The 19,408-nt window shown below is 41.8% G+C and overlaps 1 protein-coding gene across 1 annotated transcript in view; it reads left to right on the plus strand.

Annotated features, from left to right (window-relative positions):
• arhgap35a (Rho GTPase activating protein 35a) overlaps positions 1-19,408 on the plus strand; it is a 66,403-nt gene that overhangs the window by 38,385 nt on the left and 8,610 nt on the right. The window contains exons 2-3 of the mRNA XM_017428988.3: positions 3,225-7,068; positions 12,632-12,776. Coding sequence (XP_017284477.1) covers positions 3,340-7,068; positions 12,632-12,776 — 3,874 coding nt within the window. The 5' untranslated portion in view covers positions 3,225-3,339. The remainder of the gene's footprint in view (positions 1-3,224; positions 7,069-12,631; positions 12,777-19,408) is intronic.

Below are 19,408 nucleotides of genomic sequence, written 5' to 3' on the forward strand. Positions count from 1 at the left end.
TCAGCTTGTAGGGCACCACAACTGCTTCCACCCGCGTCGATCATCATCATCATATGAAATAACTTTTTGTCACAACAAAAAATAGTGGCTGGTAAAATATTTGAGTGGCTGATAAAAAATTTTGTCCACCAGCCACTATGGCTGGTGGACAAAATTTTTAATTTCCACCCCTGGCCTAAAGACACTGGTATGTGGCTGCACATGCGCAGCAGACACCACCCTTCGGGGTGAACTGGGAGACTGTTTGTCTCACTGCTTTGCAGCTAGACCATTTAGATGAGCACAGGTCATGTTGACCTAATGTAGAAACGTTTTTCCAAAAGGAATTCCTCCTATAAGGATCTTTCAACACCATTTTTCAGTGGTTAGGTTAAATGTGTCACACATCATCCATGTTTCTGTCATCATTATGATTGAACTAAAAAGACTAGAGGAAAAAGGAAATCTTCATCTCATCTCTTTATTTTGCATTCCTTTTGAGCTCTTTGTCACACATGGAACTTGAACTCCAACGTTATCGTGTTGGATAACAGTCCCAAAGTGTGTCTTAACATGGAGGTTTACTGACAGAATTCTTACTGAGAAATGTAAAAATAGGGTTGAGATCAGAAACGCTAAGCCTGCTCAGCCTTTGGACTGAGAGCGTTTTAATCCAAACACCCTCAGACATGACCTAATTCACACACGATAAGGTCTTCACCAGGATGGTGATTACTTGGAGATTATTTAGGTGTGCGCGCACATTTTATATGTGCAAGATCGTGGCGCAGTTTGTACCATTGAAATTCAGGGCTAGGGTTCCTTCACTTATCTGTTAAGATAATTATCCTTTTGTCAGCTAAGATATACTATATGAAATAGCAGTAATTACAATATCAGAAACTTATCTTGAATAATTGTTGGTCGACTAAAATCAAATTTGTGCAGTTAAGAACAGAGTAAACAGCAATCAATCATCACAAAAGTGATATTACCACAAAAAATGAACCATGTTGACACAGAATATTAAAGAATAATGATTAGTAGGCTGAATACGTGTTCTGGTAAAGTATTGGACCATATTCAAAGATGCTAGGTCATGTTTTTTGGTAAATAAAATTCCCGAGGCCGTCTCCTTTGTACTGTACTGAATAGGTTTGGACACAGGTGTGCTTTTAAAGGGATAAAATAAAGAAGGTGAGCGGGGGATGTCTGTATAAAAATGGTAAATGATTAATATGATTAATATTTTGCCTGTTGTAGGTAGCTCTTTGAGCTAACGGCTAGCCTGACAGTGGCCATTTAAAAAGCAAACTGCTGCCAATGTAAAACTACTCCAAACTCAAAAGATTAATGGCAGTTTATTTAAACACCATTTTATAGGCATTTAGACCACGGTCACTTTTGCATTACAAAAAAGATTTCAGCAGAAATAATGTGATATTCCTGCCACAGGTGATCCAGACTGCACCAAATTGTTACAGGTAGCTTTTGCTGTTTCCCATAATAATAGACTTCTGCGTAAATAACCATTTCAGGTGAAACTGACAGCAATATAAAGGTTTATAAAATGGTGTTTCGATGAACCACTATGGACCCGTTTTAAAATGTGGTTTTGGCCTTACTCTTCTCTAGCTGTTGGTTCATCAATTTTTTTCAGAATTTAATTTTATTTTTTCAAAACTTAGGTTGTTCAAAGGGCTAGCTACAACTTGTAAGATAATAATCGTTCCTGACCTTCTCACAGAACTTCACTGCAAAAGATGTGAACTTAAGGTTTACTCATGGCTCTTGGTTTTCTGACATTGACTCACACCATTACTGGAAATTGCTCCTATGAAGAGCAAGAGTTTAGTGGTTTGCTTTGATTCTCAGTTTTCAACTTTAATTAGCAGCTTTTCCAAACAAAAAAAAAGTCAAGAATACACCACAGGAGCGTACAGCAGTCTGTACATTACAGATATATGATTGTTTTATCTCCTGTGAGTTCAAATGTAGTAAGTTTCTGTCTTGTCCTATGGTTTCCGTTTTCATGTTCTCCCTTTCTGGTGTAGCTGTGTTGGACTTTGATGTTCATCTTAGCAGATTTAACAGTTCTCTGATGTCTGACAAACTTAATTTCACCGTAACAAAGACTTTGTCTGCTATGTGCTCTGTGTCAGAGGAGCTGTTCATGATTAATGGTGATTTTAATGTCGGTTTTACTTCAATAATGCATCAGCTGTGACATGGAGTGGTTTTATGCTCCAGTCCTAAGTGTACTGGCTGTCTTACAGCTTAGGAAGATTTTAATTCCTTACAAATTGTGCTGTCGGTGAGGGGTGATCCATTAAAAGCATCTCCCATCATCTGTGAGGTGTCTATTTTTAGATTTGATCCACCAACTCAAAATAAATTGTACTGGGATTGTTCATATACTAAAGCCTTTGTTTCCAATACAAAGTGCATATGCCTTTTTCTCGCTTGCAATTAAACCAATTTATTTAGTCAAATTTGGTTAAATATATTGAGATGCGAGTGATGGTATGTTATCCAGCTCTGATCTGTTGGGTGAAAAGCATAGGGAAACATGTTTTTTGATGGAGACGAGTGAGCTAACAGGCAATGCAGTCTTTTTAAATGCAGATGGCTCTCCCTAGTTGGCCAATTAGTAACTTTAGCTTTGGAACATTTATCTGCTTTCATCTTCTTGTGTGTGCCTTTCATTTGGGTGGCAGAGAGCTCAGCTCGCCTGTTTCTTTAAGTGTGTGGCGATGCTCTCATGCGCATTAATGTTTGTTCGCTGCCGTAGCAATAACCATGCGTGGCTTTATTCTAATTTTGCTGGCACTGAGACAACCACCCACACTGTTAGATGTCACATAATAAGGCAAAACACATATGGAGTCTCAGCGAACATAACAGCATGAAATGTGAAAGGCAGCACTGTTAGCATTATAGTCTTTGCAAAGTTATAATTGAATACACTAAACTGCAAAAAAAAAATAGTGTTTAGCTGAGCTACAGCTTGGATAAAGTATTGTGTAATATTCCAACAGCTTTGCCTTTGACCTCAATCTTTTCAGGAAACATTTTCTGGTTAAATAGGATCACAGATTAAACATTATTAACAGAACACGGACACAGGAATTCAGTTGAGAGAAACAGTATTTTACAAATGATAATTTCTGTTCTTGAAATATCTTTTCTGTATATCATTGGATTAATTCTCTGCACTTTTTGTGTTTTTTCTCACTTTCTTGCAGGTCCGGACCCCAGCCCTGTAAGCTCCTCTTGCATGGAAACCCTGCTTCCCTGGCACTCTCCTCCTCTCCCTAGTGCAAGCAGCCAACATGGCAGGATGAGCCTCTGCCAACGATAATGATGGCCAGAAAACAAGATGCCCGGTCACCTGTCTATAACCTGGTTGTGGTTGGGTTGTCCGGGACAGAGAAGGAGAAAGGCCAGTGCGGTGTGGGCAAGTCCTGCCTGTGTAACCGCTTTGTTCGGCCAAGTGCTGATGACTTTTACCTGGATCACACCTCCGTTTTAAGCACCAGTGACTTTGGAGGCCGTGTGGTAAACAATGACCACTTCCTCTACTGGGGAGAGGCTGCAAGGACAATGGAGGAGGGGTCGGAATCCCGCATGAATGTGGTGGAGCAGACAGAGTTTATTGATGATCAGACCTTCCAGCCACACCGTAGCACGGCACTTCAGCCTTACATCAAGAGAGCAGCTTCCACCAAGCTGGCTTCAGCTGAGAAGCTGATGTATTTTTGCACAGATCAGCTGGGACTGGAGCAGGACTTTGAGCAAAAACAAATGCCAGAAGGAAAGCTTGTGGTGGATGGGTTCTTACTTGCTGTTGATGTTAGCAGGGGTATGAACCGTAGTTTTGAGGACCAGATGAAGTTTGTTACTAACCTGTATAACCAGGTAGCCAAAACGAAGAAGCCAGTGGTAATGGTTCTCACCAAATGTGATGAAGGAGTTGAGCGCTATATCAAAGACTGTCACGCTTTTGCTCTTGCCAAGAAGAACCTTCAGGTGGTAGAAACATCAGCACGTTCTAATGTCAACGTTGACCTGGCATTTCTCACACTGGTTCAGCTCATTGATAAGAGCAGAGGCAAGCCCAAGATTATCCCTTACTACGAGGCACTGAAACAGCAGAGTCAACAGATTGCTTCAGCCAAAGATCACTATGAGTGGCTGGTTAGCAGAATTGTGAAGAGCCATAATGACACTTGGCCTGTTGTCAATCGTAGCATGCAGGCAGACCATGAGTACAAAGACTATGTTTTTCTTGAGGGGACAGCTAAAGCCAAGAAGCTGTTCCAGCAGCATGTGCACAGACTTAAACAAGAACATATAGAGAAACGCAGGAAGGCTTATCTAAGTACTCTACCACAAGCCCTAGCTGTACTTTTACCAGATTTGGATGAAATAGACCATGTAAGCTGGTCTGGAGTTCAAAAGGTTCTGGAGGCAAAGAGAGATTTCTCTCACTGGTTTGTAGTGCTAGATGATACTCCTTGGGAGACCACACCCCACATTGACAACATGGGGGATGACCGAATCCCCCAGGACCTCCTGGAGACCCCAGCAGCTCAAAATATTTACGAAACTCATCTGGACCAGCTACGAACTGAGCGCAAACGGGCTGACGTGAGGAGGGTTTTCAAGGAGACGCTAAGTGTTTCTCCTTGCATCACACCAGGGAAACCGTGGGAGGAGGCTCGAACTTCAATCAGAAATGAAGAAATCTACCAATGGCTAGATGAAGCGGAATATCTGGATATCTACAACAAACACCAGAAGGAAATCATAGACCGAGCGAAAGAAGACTTTCAGGAACTGCTTCTTGAATACTCTGAGCTTTTTTATGAGCTAGAAGTGGATGCAAAACCAAGTAAAGAGAAAATGGCAGCCATTCAGGAGGTGTTGGGTGAGGAGCAGAGGTTTAAAGCTTTACAAAAGCTGCAAGCAGAAAGAGATGCTCTAATACTGAAACATATCCATTTCGTTTACCATCCGACAAAAGACACTTGTCCCAACAACCCTCACTGTGTGGACAGTAAGATAGAGCAGATACTGGCATCCAGATTCCCCACCAGATACCCATCATCAGACAGTTCAAGGCTTGAAGGGGGGAGGGCTGAACGCATAAATCTCGTCATTCTTGGAAAGAATGGACTAGCCAGAGACATGGCAAATGAGATAAGGGCATTGTGCTCCAGTGATGATCGGTACGTGTTAGATGGCAAAATGTATGAGTTGGCCCTTCGTCCCATAGAAGGCAACGTACGTCTGCCTGTGAATTCTTTTCACACACCAACTTTTACACCCCATGGCTGTTTGTGTTTGTACAATTCAAGGGAATCCCTTTCTTATGTTGTGGAGAGTTTAGAGAAGCTTAGAGAGTCAACTATAAGCAGAAGAGAAAGGGAGAGTAGCTTAGCTCAACTCCCGCTGTCCCTCCTTCTGGTCACTAAGAGGGGTGTGGGGACCATTGGGGATATTGGAGGGGAAACAGCACAAACCCTTACACATCAAGGGCAGCAGGTGGCTCTAAAGTTGCAGTGCTCCTACCTAGACCCTGCCTCTCCAGGCAAGGGTTATGGTCGCAACATTAGTGAGAAGCAAATTAACCAGATGCTCAGGAGCCTCTTAGAAACGCGGAGGAACATTGGGAGCGGCTCCCCCATATTACCTCCTCCATCCTCTGCCTTCAGAGACTCTCAGTCCCAGCCAATGCTTGAAGCAGACCTCAGGATAGTTGTGTGCCTGATGTGTGGAGACACTTATGATCTAGACCAATTGCTTGCTCCCTTCCTTTTGCCCCATCTTTGTCGTCCTGCATCCAGCCTAAGCAGTGGCACGTCAGTTATTCTGGATCTTAATATAGGAGGTCAAAGACAGAATGTTGAGCTGTCACTGCTCTCATTTCATTCATCGTTCTCCCTCCGCAAAACTGGCCTGGTCCATGGCTACATTGCAGTTTACTCTGCTCGCCGCAAGGCCTCTATGGAGACGATGTGTGCTTTCCTCTGTGAAGTCCAAGACATCATTCCTGTCCAGCTGCTAGCAGTTGCAGAGAGTCAGATGGAGTTATCAGACTCTGACTCAGCCAAGGAGCAAGTCAGTCAGGGAGAGGAGCTGGCTTGTGAAATAAACGCCAGATTTAACACAGTGATTTGTGGACATGGTGGGGTAGTAGGGGGTCTTCATAAAATAGACCTTTTCCAATCTTTCTTCAAAGAGGTCCTGGAGAAGCGCACTGTTGTCGAAGCAACTCACATGTATGACAATGTGGCCGAGGCATGTACCAATGAGAGCATCAGCCCTCGCTGTGGCTCCCCAAGTCCCGTCAACATTCTTATGGACTCAGAGGAGGATATTGATCCATCACCACCATACCCTTCTATTAGGGAAAGTGGTGGTCTTGGGTCACACCTGGGAAATTTCAAGATGCCAGATCTGGATTCAAGTGAAAGATTCTCTGTTATTTCTGAGCTTAGCGTCTTTGAGAGCAAGTTGAACAACAAGGTTCCGCCGCAAGTGAAGCCCAAGCCTGTTCGTAAGGTAAATCTCAGCCCCTACATGGACCAGCAAGGAGGCACCAATCGACCTTTGCCCCAAACTGTCTCCTGGGCACCTGGTACTGATGGTGGCTACGACCCCTCAGACTACGCGGAGCCTATGGATGCTGTGAGCAAACCTCGAACAACGGAGGAGGAGAACATTTACTCCGTTCCTCATGACAGCACGCAGGGCAAGATCATTACCATCCGCAACGCCAACAAAGGTCACGCCAATGGAAGTTCGGCAGGAAACGGCTCGGACAGTGAGGCAGATAGCAGCTCGCTGGAGCGGAGGAGAAAGATGTCCGCGATTGCTGTGAAGCCTAGGCTGTACAGAGACAGATCTAAACGGCTTGGGAAGTTCAGCAGTTTTAGGACAAGCTTCTCGCTTGGCAGTGACGATGAGATGGGGGGTCCACCCAGGACTGGCCAGGATGAGGGAGGACCTCAGAAAGAATCAATTGAGGAGGGCGAGGATCATAAAAAAATTAATATTCTCTGGAGCCTGCGCAGAAATACAAAGGTTAGTGTTTGAACATAAATGTGTGTGGGTTAAAAAGAAATGTATATACATTTTATTACTTAACCACGTAAAAACAAATCAGTTCAGTCTTGATCATGTGAATTTACCAATATTACGTTTTCTAAGTAACTCTTAAACTACCATTTCCTGACAAATGTTTCATGCTCATCAGATTTTGTCTAATGGCTACCATCAGAATCGAATTTGAACTTATAAGCCTCTTTGTCTTCTTGAATGTACATGTACAGACAGAACTTCCTCATTATAATTGGTTTTTGGCTGAGATTCAGTGCCGCCTGCTCTGGTCAATAACAGTGTTTATTTTTAAAGTCAAGAAAAAGCAGAGCTCTGTATCATTTCTCTGCTGTCAAAGGCTGGGCCTAGTGAAAACATATCATACTGTAGGGGTTCCTGCAAAGGCAAGCGTGCCATGTTTTTTTCCTGTTCGCTCAGTGGGAGTTCTCTAAACTAGCCAGATCATTAGAAGGGAAGAGAGTCTGTCAGTGTACTTCTGGACCAGAATGCAGCAAACTTTTTCGAGCCACATTATGCTGTTTTATCCGTTCACTTCTGATGCAGTAGGTTCCCCACAGGAAACACCAACACCGTTTTTACCAACAACCTAGAGAGCAAATCTCTGCATGTTAGGTTTGTAGGTCGGAAATGTAAAATCCCTGTAGTTCCGAAATACAGATATCTCACAGTGCAGTCACTTTCTGTAAGGGTTTGTGTTGTTTTGCCATAAGGTTGTCAAAAACACAAAATCTGTTGTAGATACCAGTAGCAGTTTTAAAGGGATAGTTTTAAATATTTTGATTACAGATGCTGTGGACAGGCAACTTATAAGCAACTGAAGTCTTACCTTTTGAACTTTGAATGGTTTCAATTTGGAAAAAACAGAGTTTGATTCTGACTGGCTTGATGAGCAGCTATTTGGAGCTTGGCCGAGACCAAAGTGGATTTCTGCCATTCTGAAACAGCTACAATCTCAAAAATGTCATAATGATTTGTCACTGTTTTACATACTTTTACATTGCTGTTCATTTTGTACTACACAGTTATTCCAGTAGAAATATTCTGAAATTCCTCATACAAAATGGTTGAGATTGGAGTTGTTTCAAGACTACAGCAATCCACTTTGGCTGTTCCCTTATCAGTCCTGTAAGAATTACAGTAAACTCTATTTTTTCATAATTGAGTTATCTACAACAGGTTAGATATTATTTTTTCATAGTCTTTCAATGAAACTCTGCTTCCAAAGAGCCAAACTTTTGCTTTAAATTGAGGCATTGGTTTTTGCCGTTCACCTTCACTGCTGTATAATTTGGGCCGCTGAGACTCCAGACTCATTCCTGTCAGTTTGGGTTTCTTTGTTTCCTTCCTTTCATTCTTTTTATTCCTTGTGTTTGTCTTCTGGTGTTTGCTGATTCATACTTTCTGCTTCTCACACTCCTGTCACATTGTTTAAATAATTTCCGTCTCTTTTCTTTGTCACATTTCTCCTCAAGTATTTTTTCCCCTTAGTGTCTGTCTCACCCCCCCTCCCCCTTCACACGTCTTCTGTACCCCTGCGTCCTGTTCCCTTTCTGGGCTTGTTTCTCACCCATGATGCGGTGATACTTTTGACCTCTCACCATTTGTTTATCAGCGTGGTATGCCGTTCATTCGCACACGCGTGGTGTGGCGCACAAGTGCCAGCTGAACAGGAGTTACAGCTGTGCACGGTGTGCTTGTGTGTCTGTGATAATTGCCATGGCTGTCAGGAGGGTGGAACAGGAGGTGGATGATAAATGGTTTTTTTACACACTCAGCTGTGATGTACCTGCGTGGAGGCTGTCCGCTCGTATTATTCAGCTGCCCAGACTACAATCTCCAGTACTTAAGGGCATTTGTCTGTCAGAAAGAATGACTCAATCACAAGAAGATCGAAGAGGGAGATCAAATAAAGGCTTAGCAATCCTTAAAGCATATCGCTCGTTAAAATCTGTCCACTGATTTATGAGTTTTTGTAACAGACAGACATGTGAACACACACACACAGGCCTTTAAGTGACGGGTGATATTAAGGATCCAATGACACAAACGCCACATTCTGAATTTATATTTCAAAACAATTCTCTCAGAAAAATAAAGATAGCAGAGTGTAGATCAGTGATTTGTGGCACATGGCAGGTTTTGGATTTGAGTATTCACATTACAAGTTATGGATTTTTTATGGTTGTAACAAAGAATCCAGTTCTATCCTCTATTTTGTAAACACCTGTCTCTGAAGAATAGTCTTGTTTCCAATCTGCTGCAGCTAGAAAACCCCTAAGACTTTGTGTTATTTCTCATTTCAAGGAGACGCACTCTTATCACTTTGCTGTGATTTGCGTAGAATGATTCGTTCCTGTGGGGAAAAAAAAGGAGTCAGATCTTTAAGTACGTTTGAGGTGAAGGTTTGAGTTGATGTACTTTAAATATATATTTTTTTCTGGATGGAGCCTTAAGGTGCCGTCTACCACTTTGAGTTACGAGTTTAAACAAATACTCAAAACGTAGACTTCATTTTAAATTTCCTCTTTACCTCAGGCGTTGACCAAGCGTGTTTGTCCTGATCACCCTCCCTCAGTGAGAGCCCGGATACATTTCCCTTCTCTCCTGCAGCTTGTTTTGAAGCCTCCTCAGGCAGCAAAAAGAACATTTTCAAATTCCTCGGATACCTAGTTTGTCTGGTGTCCTCATGCAAGAAATAAGAGGAAGGAAGGAAAATAAACCCAAATGGAAATGAATTTTATGTCAGAACTCCTGAAGGGTCTTGTTTTGGTGTCCTTCGGCGTGCTGTGTATGTAAACGCTCACCGCGGTGTCTGTAGGAGGATGTGCTTTGTTTCTTTTTTGGAGGTGGAGGTCTGTTTTGTCGTCTTAAAGCTGGCAACACATCCTGTCTCAGTCGGCAACTAAAAGGAGTGGCCAGAAGGCAAAACTGCAGGGGGAGAAGACAGCCAGCGAGAGAAGTGTGTGGGTACAGAGACAGTTTGTTAAAATGAGACGGGGCACAGATATGCAACACAGCTACTGTGACAGGACTGAAATAAATTAGGAGCTGCCACGCCAAACTGATGCAGCGAGTAGCGAAGCTTTTCACAAGTGCAGTCGAGTCAAGATACCATTTATAAATCCAAATAAAGCCTCGAGTGAGTGTTTCAAACACACGACTGCACACTTTACATGTGTAATGCCAGTGTAAGTGTAAATGCATGTGTAGGTTTTGAATGTAGAGGATGGGACGAGATGGACTAGTGATAAGCAAAGAAATTCTATGTTGGTTACAACAGTTGGCTGAACATCCAAATATAAAAACCGTAATGCCAAATGTTTCAGCTAATAGGAGAAAACATTGGTTTTCTACTGTACTGGTCTGAGAGCTACATAATGAAGCAAATAAAGAGAAAGAAATCATAATTACCTTTCTGTTTGTTTTACACTAAAACACATCTGGAGTGAAGTTAAAAAAAAAATTGAGATGAAGCAATTATCTTGTTATGATTTAATATATCTGGGCTTGGTCAGAATAATCCTTTTAGATCAGATTCTTTTTTTTTTTACTCGGGCTGAGTAGGAGTCATTTTAATTGGGTGAGTCAAACAGATTTTCTTGGTAAAGTTTTTCTTTTTAATAAGTATTGTCACATTATACAAGTTGGTGTAAAAAATACACTTTTGCCAAACAAAAACAAATCGTGTCATATGAACAGGTTCTTTGTGTTGCTTGTCAGTCTTGGAAAATGAAAACGGATGTGAGACGAGACTCTTACTAAGCCAAGCAAAAGCTATTTGTGCACTCAGTGTGCGACTTCAAATTACTTCAACCAACGCAGTTAAAGTGAGAGCTCATATCTTTTCAAGTTGGGTTCTGTGAATAGGCCGTGAACAATTAATATCTTACCCGTTGTCGATAGCTCTTTGAACGGATCTCGGTTTGGAGAAATAGTTTAATTCTGATCAAATCCGTTCAAGGAGGGTCAAGACTAAAGGGACTGCTGGCGTCCTAAAACAACTCCAATCTTGAAAATTTCATATTGGTGCAAACCTTCACTTCTCTGTCAGTGTCACAGCAAATGATTATTTACAAATAAATGTTATGGTTGTTGGCAACTGCAAATAGAAGCAGCAGCAGCTAGTTGTAGCACTTTTGATGCAGCCTGAAGCACTTATTACATATACATATTATTTCTGCAAGAATAATCCCATAATACAAAACTGACGTTGGCGTACAGGTTTTTAAAACTGCTTTTACATAAACCACTATAACATTTTTTAGATTGTAGTTGTTTTAAGATAGCATTAATACATGTTTGTCCTGGCTAACGCAATTAGCATCGTATTTATTGCTGAAAGTTTCTGCTCAATCAAACGTTTCAAAGTCCTTATTAAAGACAGCCATGTTGTTACAACTTCAAGCTATTACTTACAGACATATAATATTTGGGATTCAGTGAAGAAAATATGTGAAAACACACCGCAAGATGTTTCAACTACAGCAGCTACGGCAGCTCTACTAGGACAAATGGCCCCGCGCAGCAACTAACTCTGCTGACTCTCTTAAAGTGGCATCACAGATTATTGTTAACAAAATTGATTTTGCGATGCAGCTAAAAATAGATGATAACTATTCATTCCTAGCTAAAAGATTATGTTAACCCAACCCATGGATGCTAATTTGAAATAAGATTTTTGTTAGATTTACTGACATCTATCATTTAACTAACCTAAACGTAATGTTTATATTATGCAAACTTATTTTCTTGTAGGTCAGTCAAACACGTGCCTTGGTTGTTGGTTTTTGAGTGTACTTGAGTGCCTGTGTGCTATCAGAAATGTTTGGAGTGCAGTATCTGGAGCGCTGGTGCTTCTTCTCTCTAATGAGCACTCCTCTGCTCTTTTCCTGTTGTCTGTCTGTCAGGACCGCACTGCACCAGCCGTCCGTGTGTCCAGCAAACCATGCATCCCCCGGCAGGGCAGCGCCTCGGGGGGTGGTGCTGACAGACTTATCAGGCCTCAGGGGCCTTCAAAATATTCCCACTGATCGGCGTTAAAAGCGCCGTACAATTACTGCTGAAGCCTCCGCCGTACGGAGGGGCAGGCAGTGAGCGTTTTCTCTTAACAGGAAAACAAAAGGAGCTGAAAAGTAATTAAACAGGGAGTTTAATGAAGTAAAAGCTGCAGTGCAGTGGAGACAACGAGGAACACAAAATGTCAAAGGAAGAAGGATGAGAGTGGTGAATATCCGATGTGTATCTCTTTGATGGACAGAACAGAGTTCTAGATAGGAATGCTCGATTAGTTATCGGGTTAACTTTCAAAGCTATGTGGGGAATGAGTGCAAGCATGACGTTTTATTTTTTAACTCGAGAAAAATAAGAAACAGTAACTTCTAAATAAGGTCAGAATTCTCATCATCCCATATAGTTGAACCGTTTCAAGGAGGACGTCCCCAGACTCAATTTGGAAACCTGCGCCTTTAGTCAAAAGTGTCTCATGTAACACTGTTTTCTTCTTCCTTTTTTTTTGTGTGTGTGTCAGAAACAAACACGGTCCAAACCCAGGCATTCCAGCTCTAAGCCACCTGAAAGCAACTACTTTGGCATGCAGCTCTCTACAGTGGTCACTCCGGAGAGGCAAATCCCCGTCTTCATCGAGAAGTGCATCCGTTTCATTGAGACGACTGGTAAGAATCTGCTTTCCTCCCCTCTGAGCACAGATGTTTCAAGACGTCAGGTGTCATGCTCCACAGGCTGTTGTGTTCTACCAATTAGGTTTAAAGTTTTCTGAACAATTTCAAAGGATTAGTGTGTTACACATTCCTTAATTAATGCTTTATTAATGCCACAGTGTATATCATACAGTCACGTCTGTCAGCAAAATATCTCAGGACCCACAGGAGGATTGTAGAAGAAACTCTCAGAATGAAACTGATAACCATTTGGAGATAATTTAAGATGGCCACCACAGCTAATCAATCTCAGCGAACACAGAAATGTTTGCAGTTTTGAGCTAAAACTTGGTGTGGTAGTAGCAGAGAGTCCTCCTCGTCACATACTTGGAGCGCTAACGCACCACACACAAGCTTTGTTGAAATATTTGGCATGCAAGGGTGGAGGGCTATGTGCTTTTCTTTTTTTTAAAGGATTGCTAACACTGCTCGTTTTTCTTATCTCAACTCTGGAGCTGAACTGAGAAGAACTCCCCTCCGCTGGGATTGTTGCTTCTTGTAATCTTCCCTAAATCCAAGTAACCCTACGTTCATCCTATTTCCTCACGGCTGTTCAAGTTTGATAAATGCTCGTGCCTGATTACTTTTCATGTTGGCACCGACAGGGACGTGAACCGAGGATGTATAAAGCGGTGCTCTTAGTTTGACTTTACATAACACCAGAATGTTATCGCCGGGGCTTTGTGCGTTGTTTTTCGACGAAAAGAAAAGAAAAGAAAAGCGCCCCCGAAAGAAGCTGCTGCCAGATCTCCCATCAGTGCGTTTATGGCTAAATTAAACGAGGGCAGCGAGAACATCTGTAAAAGAGTCTGATGTTAGTGCCGAAAAGCCCTCGTTTGCTCAGATTAATGTTGTGCGTCATTGTCTGCGCTCAACGGCGTTTAGCTTACAGGTCGTCAGTGAGTTGTCAGTAACTGTCCTTTCCTCGCTGGAAGCACAGATGTGCTCAGAGAGCTTCTTCTGACCTTTCGACTGTGTTGCCCAGATGCCAGTTCTCCGTGCCGGGCTGCTCTGGTGCCCCACTGCCCTCACACTGCCAGCTTTCTGCTCACCCTGCCACCAGCTGTTAAACCGAACCAGATGTGACGCTTATGTAAAGGCTTTACTTCATCCTTGGCTGGGTCCAGCTTTTAGACGCCGAATCATATTGCGTCTTAAACGTTTTCATACGAGCTCTAGTAGCTCAAAGTTCTCTTCTCATTACCTTTTTCTAAATTGAGTTACATTTGGGCTTTTTTCTCTCCTCTCTCTCTCTCTTTCTCACTGAAAAAGTTCCTGTTGCTTACAGACAAGCCAGTGCATTCCTGTGTAATCTCCAGCCTGATTAAAGTCTGCATTTGAGGATTACTGTGGCCTCACAAAACATCCGCCTCCTTCCTCCTCGTAGGGGCAAAGCTCTAGATAACGAGGCACCTCGTTCGATTTTTGCCGCTCAGTTTTGCCAAACCAATTTGATTTATTTCTCCATCGGTTTGAATTCTAAATACGCTTCACTCTAGATATTCTCCTCGTCTCGCTGGTCCTCCTTTCATTGCTTGCCCTCCTTTCTCTTACCAGCATGCTGAGTCAGGACATGTTCCGGCGAGGAAGCTTCCAGGAAATATGCTGCTCCGCCGCTGCCCCTGTTTGTTCAGTGTCACATCGTCGGGAATATGGGAGGATGTTTGGTCTTGGGGGGTTTTCCATCATAGATTAGTCAGTTTCAGTGTTGTTTGGGAGCACATATTCACGTCTGTGTAACGGAAAGGCACCTATTGCACTTTTCTTGCCCGATTTTTGATTTTCGGGAACCTCCAACGTGCCGATTTCGATATTTTGTTAAATTCCAAATTCTTCCAAAGAGCGGAGTAAGTTCAGTTTTTCCAAACTCGATTACATCTTATTACAAGGGCTGCTTTTTTTCTGTCAGTAGAAATCTATCAGATAAATCCTACAATTCAGCAAACAGAGGTAGCTGTACAAATATAATTCAACTGAAAAAAGGCAGTATAGTTATTTTAATAACCGGATCATACTCTGTTTAACGTTGGCACACAACTGAAAACCTAAAAGCGCACTAAATAACTGGGAAAAACAAAAACCAAAAATCAAATGGCAGCAGTGTTCAAAATATTATTTTCGGGAAGAAAAACAGATTGTTAAAAGGTTTGATTATTTTATTGTAACTCACAGGACAAATTACAGTTTGATAGTCACAATAATTAAATCTTTATTTCTGTTTGTCCCCTGCCTGCAAATTATAGGTCTCAGAAAGGAAACTGGAGTGAAATGTGTTACTCGTTCGTGCTGCAGCTGTCCCTACCAGGAAAAACCTAATGAGCAGCAGACACATCTGCAGAAAGAACACGCTTCTCTTTAGTATCTTTGTACAGCTCTTGTGCATCTTCTAATTTTATTGTTAAACTCCCTGCAGATGTTAGAAACATCTACTTTTTAGATCTTTCACATGTAATAAATGCTAAAGCTAACATGATTTGGATGCTGGGTGGGTTTGAGTGACGATCGCCAGTGAAACTGGATTCTGGTTAATTGTGAAGAAATTGCTGCATCCCTGGTAAGAAACACAGCTCCACCAGGGATGCAGCAATTACTTTAGTTTAGCTGCAGAAGGAATGTCTTGATCCAGGCTCTGTCGGGCTCGTAGATGACTAAGAACAGCGTAGCGTCCCATTTTTGGTTTTTGCCTGCAGCGGTCAGTGGAGCTCATGGCTTATTAGCACATCGCTGTCTTCGAGATATATTATGGTGCGTTCCATTTACATCGGAACTTGTAACTGGGAAGTTCTAGTGACGTCATTTCCCGCTTTTTAGTCGTCCCACTCGGTGAGAGTCGGAAACAAGATGGACGCCCGCAGCAAAGCCTTTATTTTTCTCGCAGTTTCTGAATATGAAATCTTATTAAATAGATACACGCACCACTCACAGAACATGCTTTATTACCTGCTATTTACACAGTAAGGAGTATGAGTTGTACGAGTGATTAAATGTTAAAAACAACTTAAAGAACAAAGTTTAACAGTGAAAGTAATAGAGGGTATTTACTAAAGTTGTGAGTAGCAGCCATCTTGAAATCTTAACTGGGGGTAGTCGGTGTTGCTCCTTCTTTCCGAGTAGGATGTCCCATCTGAGGGGGTGTTCCTGTTGAAATTTACAAATGGGAACTTGGAACTACTGGAACGCACCATTATTACTAGACACAAAATAAGAAGTTGAAGCTACAACAGCAGTAGTTTTAAAGTCCCGCCCCTTCACGTAAACAAACGGGACATTTTCCTTACTAATACGCTTCAGATCTTTTTTTTTTTGTTCAGGTATTGATTTTTGTTGCTTCATGTGGTTCTTATCTTAGCTGCTGTATGTTCAAATATACATTTAGTTTGAATTAGTTATTTTAGGCTTTTGTGGTGTTACACTGTTACCGACTGTGTGGCAGCTTGTTGGACAGCTGGGAGGGTGTGCAGGCAGGACTTTTCGTTTCGAGGGTTCAGCTCCATGTCCCGGCTGCGCAGACGCTGGCTCCATAAAAACATGTTCAGTATGAAACAAACCTGACATTTTGGCTTCGGTTCTGAACAACAGGAGGCGTTTCGTCCTTCTATATTAGTGTCGATGGTCAGTAATTATTTGCATTAGCAGCTATTTCTAAGCAGCTAAAGTTTTATTTCGTATTTCAGGGGAAACACACACCCAGAATGTTTTTCTCACACAAATAACTCACCTGCTTCTCAGCAGCATGACAGAATTACTGACAAAAAGTCCAGACAAGAGACAGCAACACAGCAGCATGTTAACGAGCATTTCAGATAATTAAATACTTTTTTAAAAGTTTATTTTTCATTGTTCTTATTTATTGTGATGTATCTATATACCTAGTTTTACGTCTCCACTGTTATACTTAGTCAAATAAAGTGCTCTAAGGAAAAATATATTTTGTGTACATACTATGGTTATTATTTAATATGAACCTAATTAAGAACTTGCGTTGCAAATTGTAGAATTGCAACATTAAATATGATTTTATTTTTATGAATGTTTGCTTGTTTAGTAACAAAATCTCTATTGTCGCTTAGTGGATGGGCCATAAATAAACAATTTATTTTTATGCTTCTTCTAAAATATTCCCTCCCTTGTTTGTGCCTCGTTGCTCCCTTTTCTCGTTGACAATAATCGGAGTAGATGTGGTATTTTGTCCTTTTTTTTTTCTTTTTTTAAGAAGCATTCTGAGCTTGTAGAAAAGCAGTCACATAAAATCAATCCGTGATGACTGCCGTAATCTCCTCCCTGCTCTCTCTCGGCGCGGGAGTCGCGGGGGGTGCTCTGCTCATGGGTACCGCGGCGATGGATGCGCGCGAGGCATATCTGCCGGCGGTGGGAGCCTCCATAGCGACGAAAAGGGCAGCACCCAGCGACTGCCTGTCTCCATGGTGAACTATGAAATCAGCCTGTGGTGCTGCTCAGCCCAGAGAGGGGCTGGGATCAGCTGGTGGTGCGTCAGGCAGCGACATGCTGCAGAAACTCACCCACCAACTCTTTTATTGCGTCCTTTCAAAGTTCGCTGGCCCATGGGCGTGTTTTTATTCCTCTTAAGCGCTGTAGGAGACGGTGAAGTTGTAGCATTTTCAGCTTTTATTGAAACCTGTGTGCTGTGGATGAAGGCATAAGATCCAAAAACAAATAATAATACTTTTTATACGCTACAGTAATTTTTGTTTTGTCTACTAGTCTCAGGTTTTTCTCCATTCCTGCAATACTCATCTCATTCTTTGTCGTTTCTCATCTCTCTGCATCTCTTCTCCGCATCTTAATCCCTTTTTATTTTGTTCTCTTTCATCAGTTGGAATCTCCCTCCTCTCCGATGTCACGTTCCCCCACTATCTCTCTCATTCCTCAGTCCTGCTCCGGCCCTATCTCGCACACTCCCACTCCGCTGCTGCAGCACGACTCCTTCCTGCTATCTGTCCTCCCATCCCTGTTTTCCTCGTGTCTGGCGAGCACAGCTTTTGTGGATAATTGATTGGCAGAAGGAGCCGATCGATGCTGGATGCCTTGACTGAAAGCTCTCTTATTTCCTCCCTTTCTTTTTCTGTTTTGTCTCTTTTTTTCCCTTCTTGTGTTTGCCTGTAGGCCTCTGTCTTTGTCTCCTTGAGTTCCCCCCCAAAGTGTGAGTGAAAAGAGAAATTCAAGGGTGGGAGCTAAAAATCCTTATCTTTTTGCAAATTGAAAAAAATAATACTAAAGTGAGCTATCTGTGTGCCTTTCCTTCTCATTATTATTGCTTCTCTTTAACTTGGTTTCTTGTGTTTTCTTTTATCTTAAAATGGAAAATATTTGCTGAGAAAGTTGACATTAATTGTTGATTTAATTGTCTAAATCTGGGGACTGTTTAGTAAAATCGAAGGTGTTTAATATCTCAGTTGTTGTTCAAGACATGAAAGATGTCAAATTTGGCTCCAAACCAGTTTTAAAACAATATAAATCTACCAAATTCCCTCCTTTTTTACTTTCACATAAATATTTAGTTTTCTTCATATTATTATTCTCCTAATCATTGGACGTACATCATCTGACACCTTTTGGAGTCAGTCTGACTCAAGATGGCTGCCACAGCGAAACAACTCGGTCAGTTTTACCGATGCTGAGCTGAAATTCGGCGTGGTGGTAGCTGAGAGTCATCCTCAACACATACTCTGATCACAAACAGGTCTTGTAAGATCTTTATTTAAGACTTGGGCATGAAAGATGGTTGATATGCGTTTCTCCAAGGAATGCTAGTTTCCTTCATTTTTACTGAACAGACTGATCATCACATAGAGACAACCTTTTTTACTCTAAATGTCCTCGTCCCTGATGCAACCTCTCACCGTTTCTGTCTTTGCTCTACGCCCTTAATTTCAGGTTTGTTTTGTGACATTGGACGGCGTTTGCCTCTCAGATTGAACAAGGTGAAATCTCAAACTTGCCCATTAAACCTTTAAATGTCAGTTTTCTGGAAAAGGCAGTGACATCAGCCTCAAAGAGGAAGAAAGCGAAAACGCCACTCTGGTGACATTTTTCACCGAAACAAGCAGAGGTCAAACATTTTAAGCGGCATACACACGGAAAGAATAAGAGTCGTGTGGGGCTTTTGGAAAACTTAATTTAAGCAGAAGGCCAGTGACCCAAAGGAAAATATTCACACAAATCAGGCTTCTTTTTTTCTAGTTGTGTTGCTTTTGGACAAAAAAAACTCTTTTTAAATCAACCTGTTGGACTTAATCTTTCAGTTGAAGACGTGCCTGTTTCTTCTGAAGACTAAAGATGATATTAAACTTCTTACGTTTGGCTAAATTCTCCTCATGTCAGAGTTCACCTATTTGAAAACAACTAGTCCATTAAACACACGTATTCATTTTTGCACCCTAAAATATCCATTTAGTTTAAATGCGATCAGTCAGACAAATAATTGGAGTCATTAAAACAAAAATTATAAGCGTTGGTGATTCCTGAGCAGACTAGGTTTATCAAACGTAAACACATCTGCACTTTTTGTGAGCTTTTTATAAAAAACATGCGTTTTTGTTTCTGGCACAACCCCAGCAGGCGTCAAA

Source organism: Kryptolebias marmoratus, linkage group LG2 (genome assembly GCF_001649575.2).
Source record: "Kryptolebias marmoratus isolate JLee-2015 linkage group LG2, ASM164957v2, whole genome shotgun sequence".
Classification (NCBI taxonomy): Eukaryota; Metazoa; Chordata; class Actinopteri; order Cyprinodontiformes; family Rivulidae; genus Kryptolebias; species Kryptolebias marmoratus.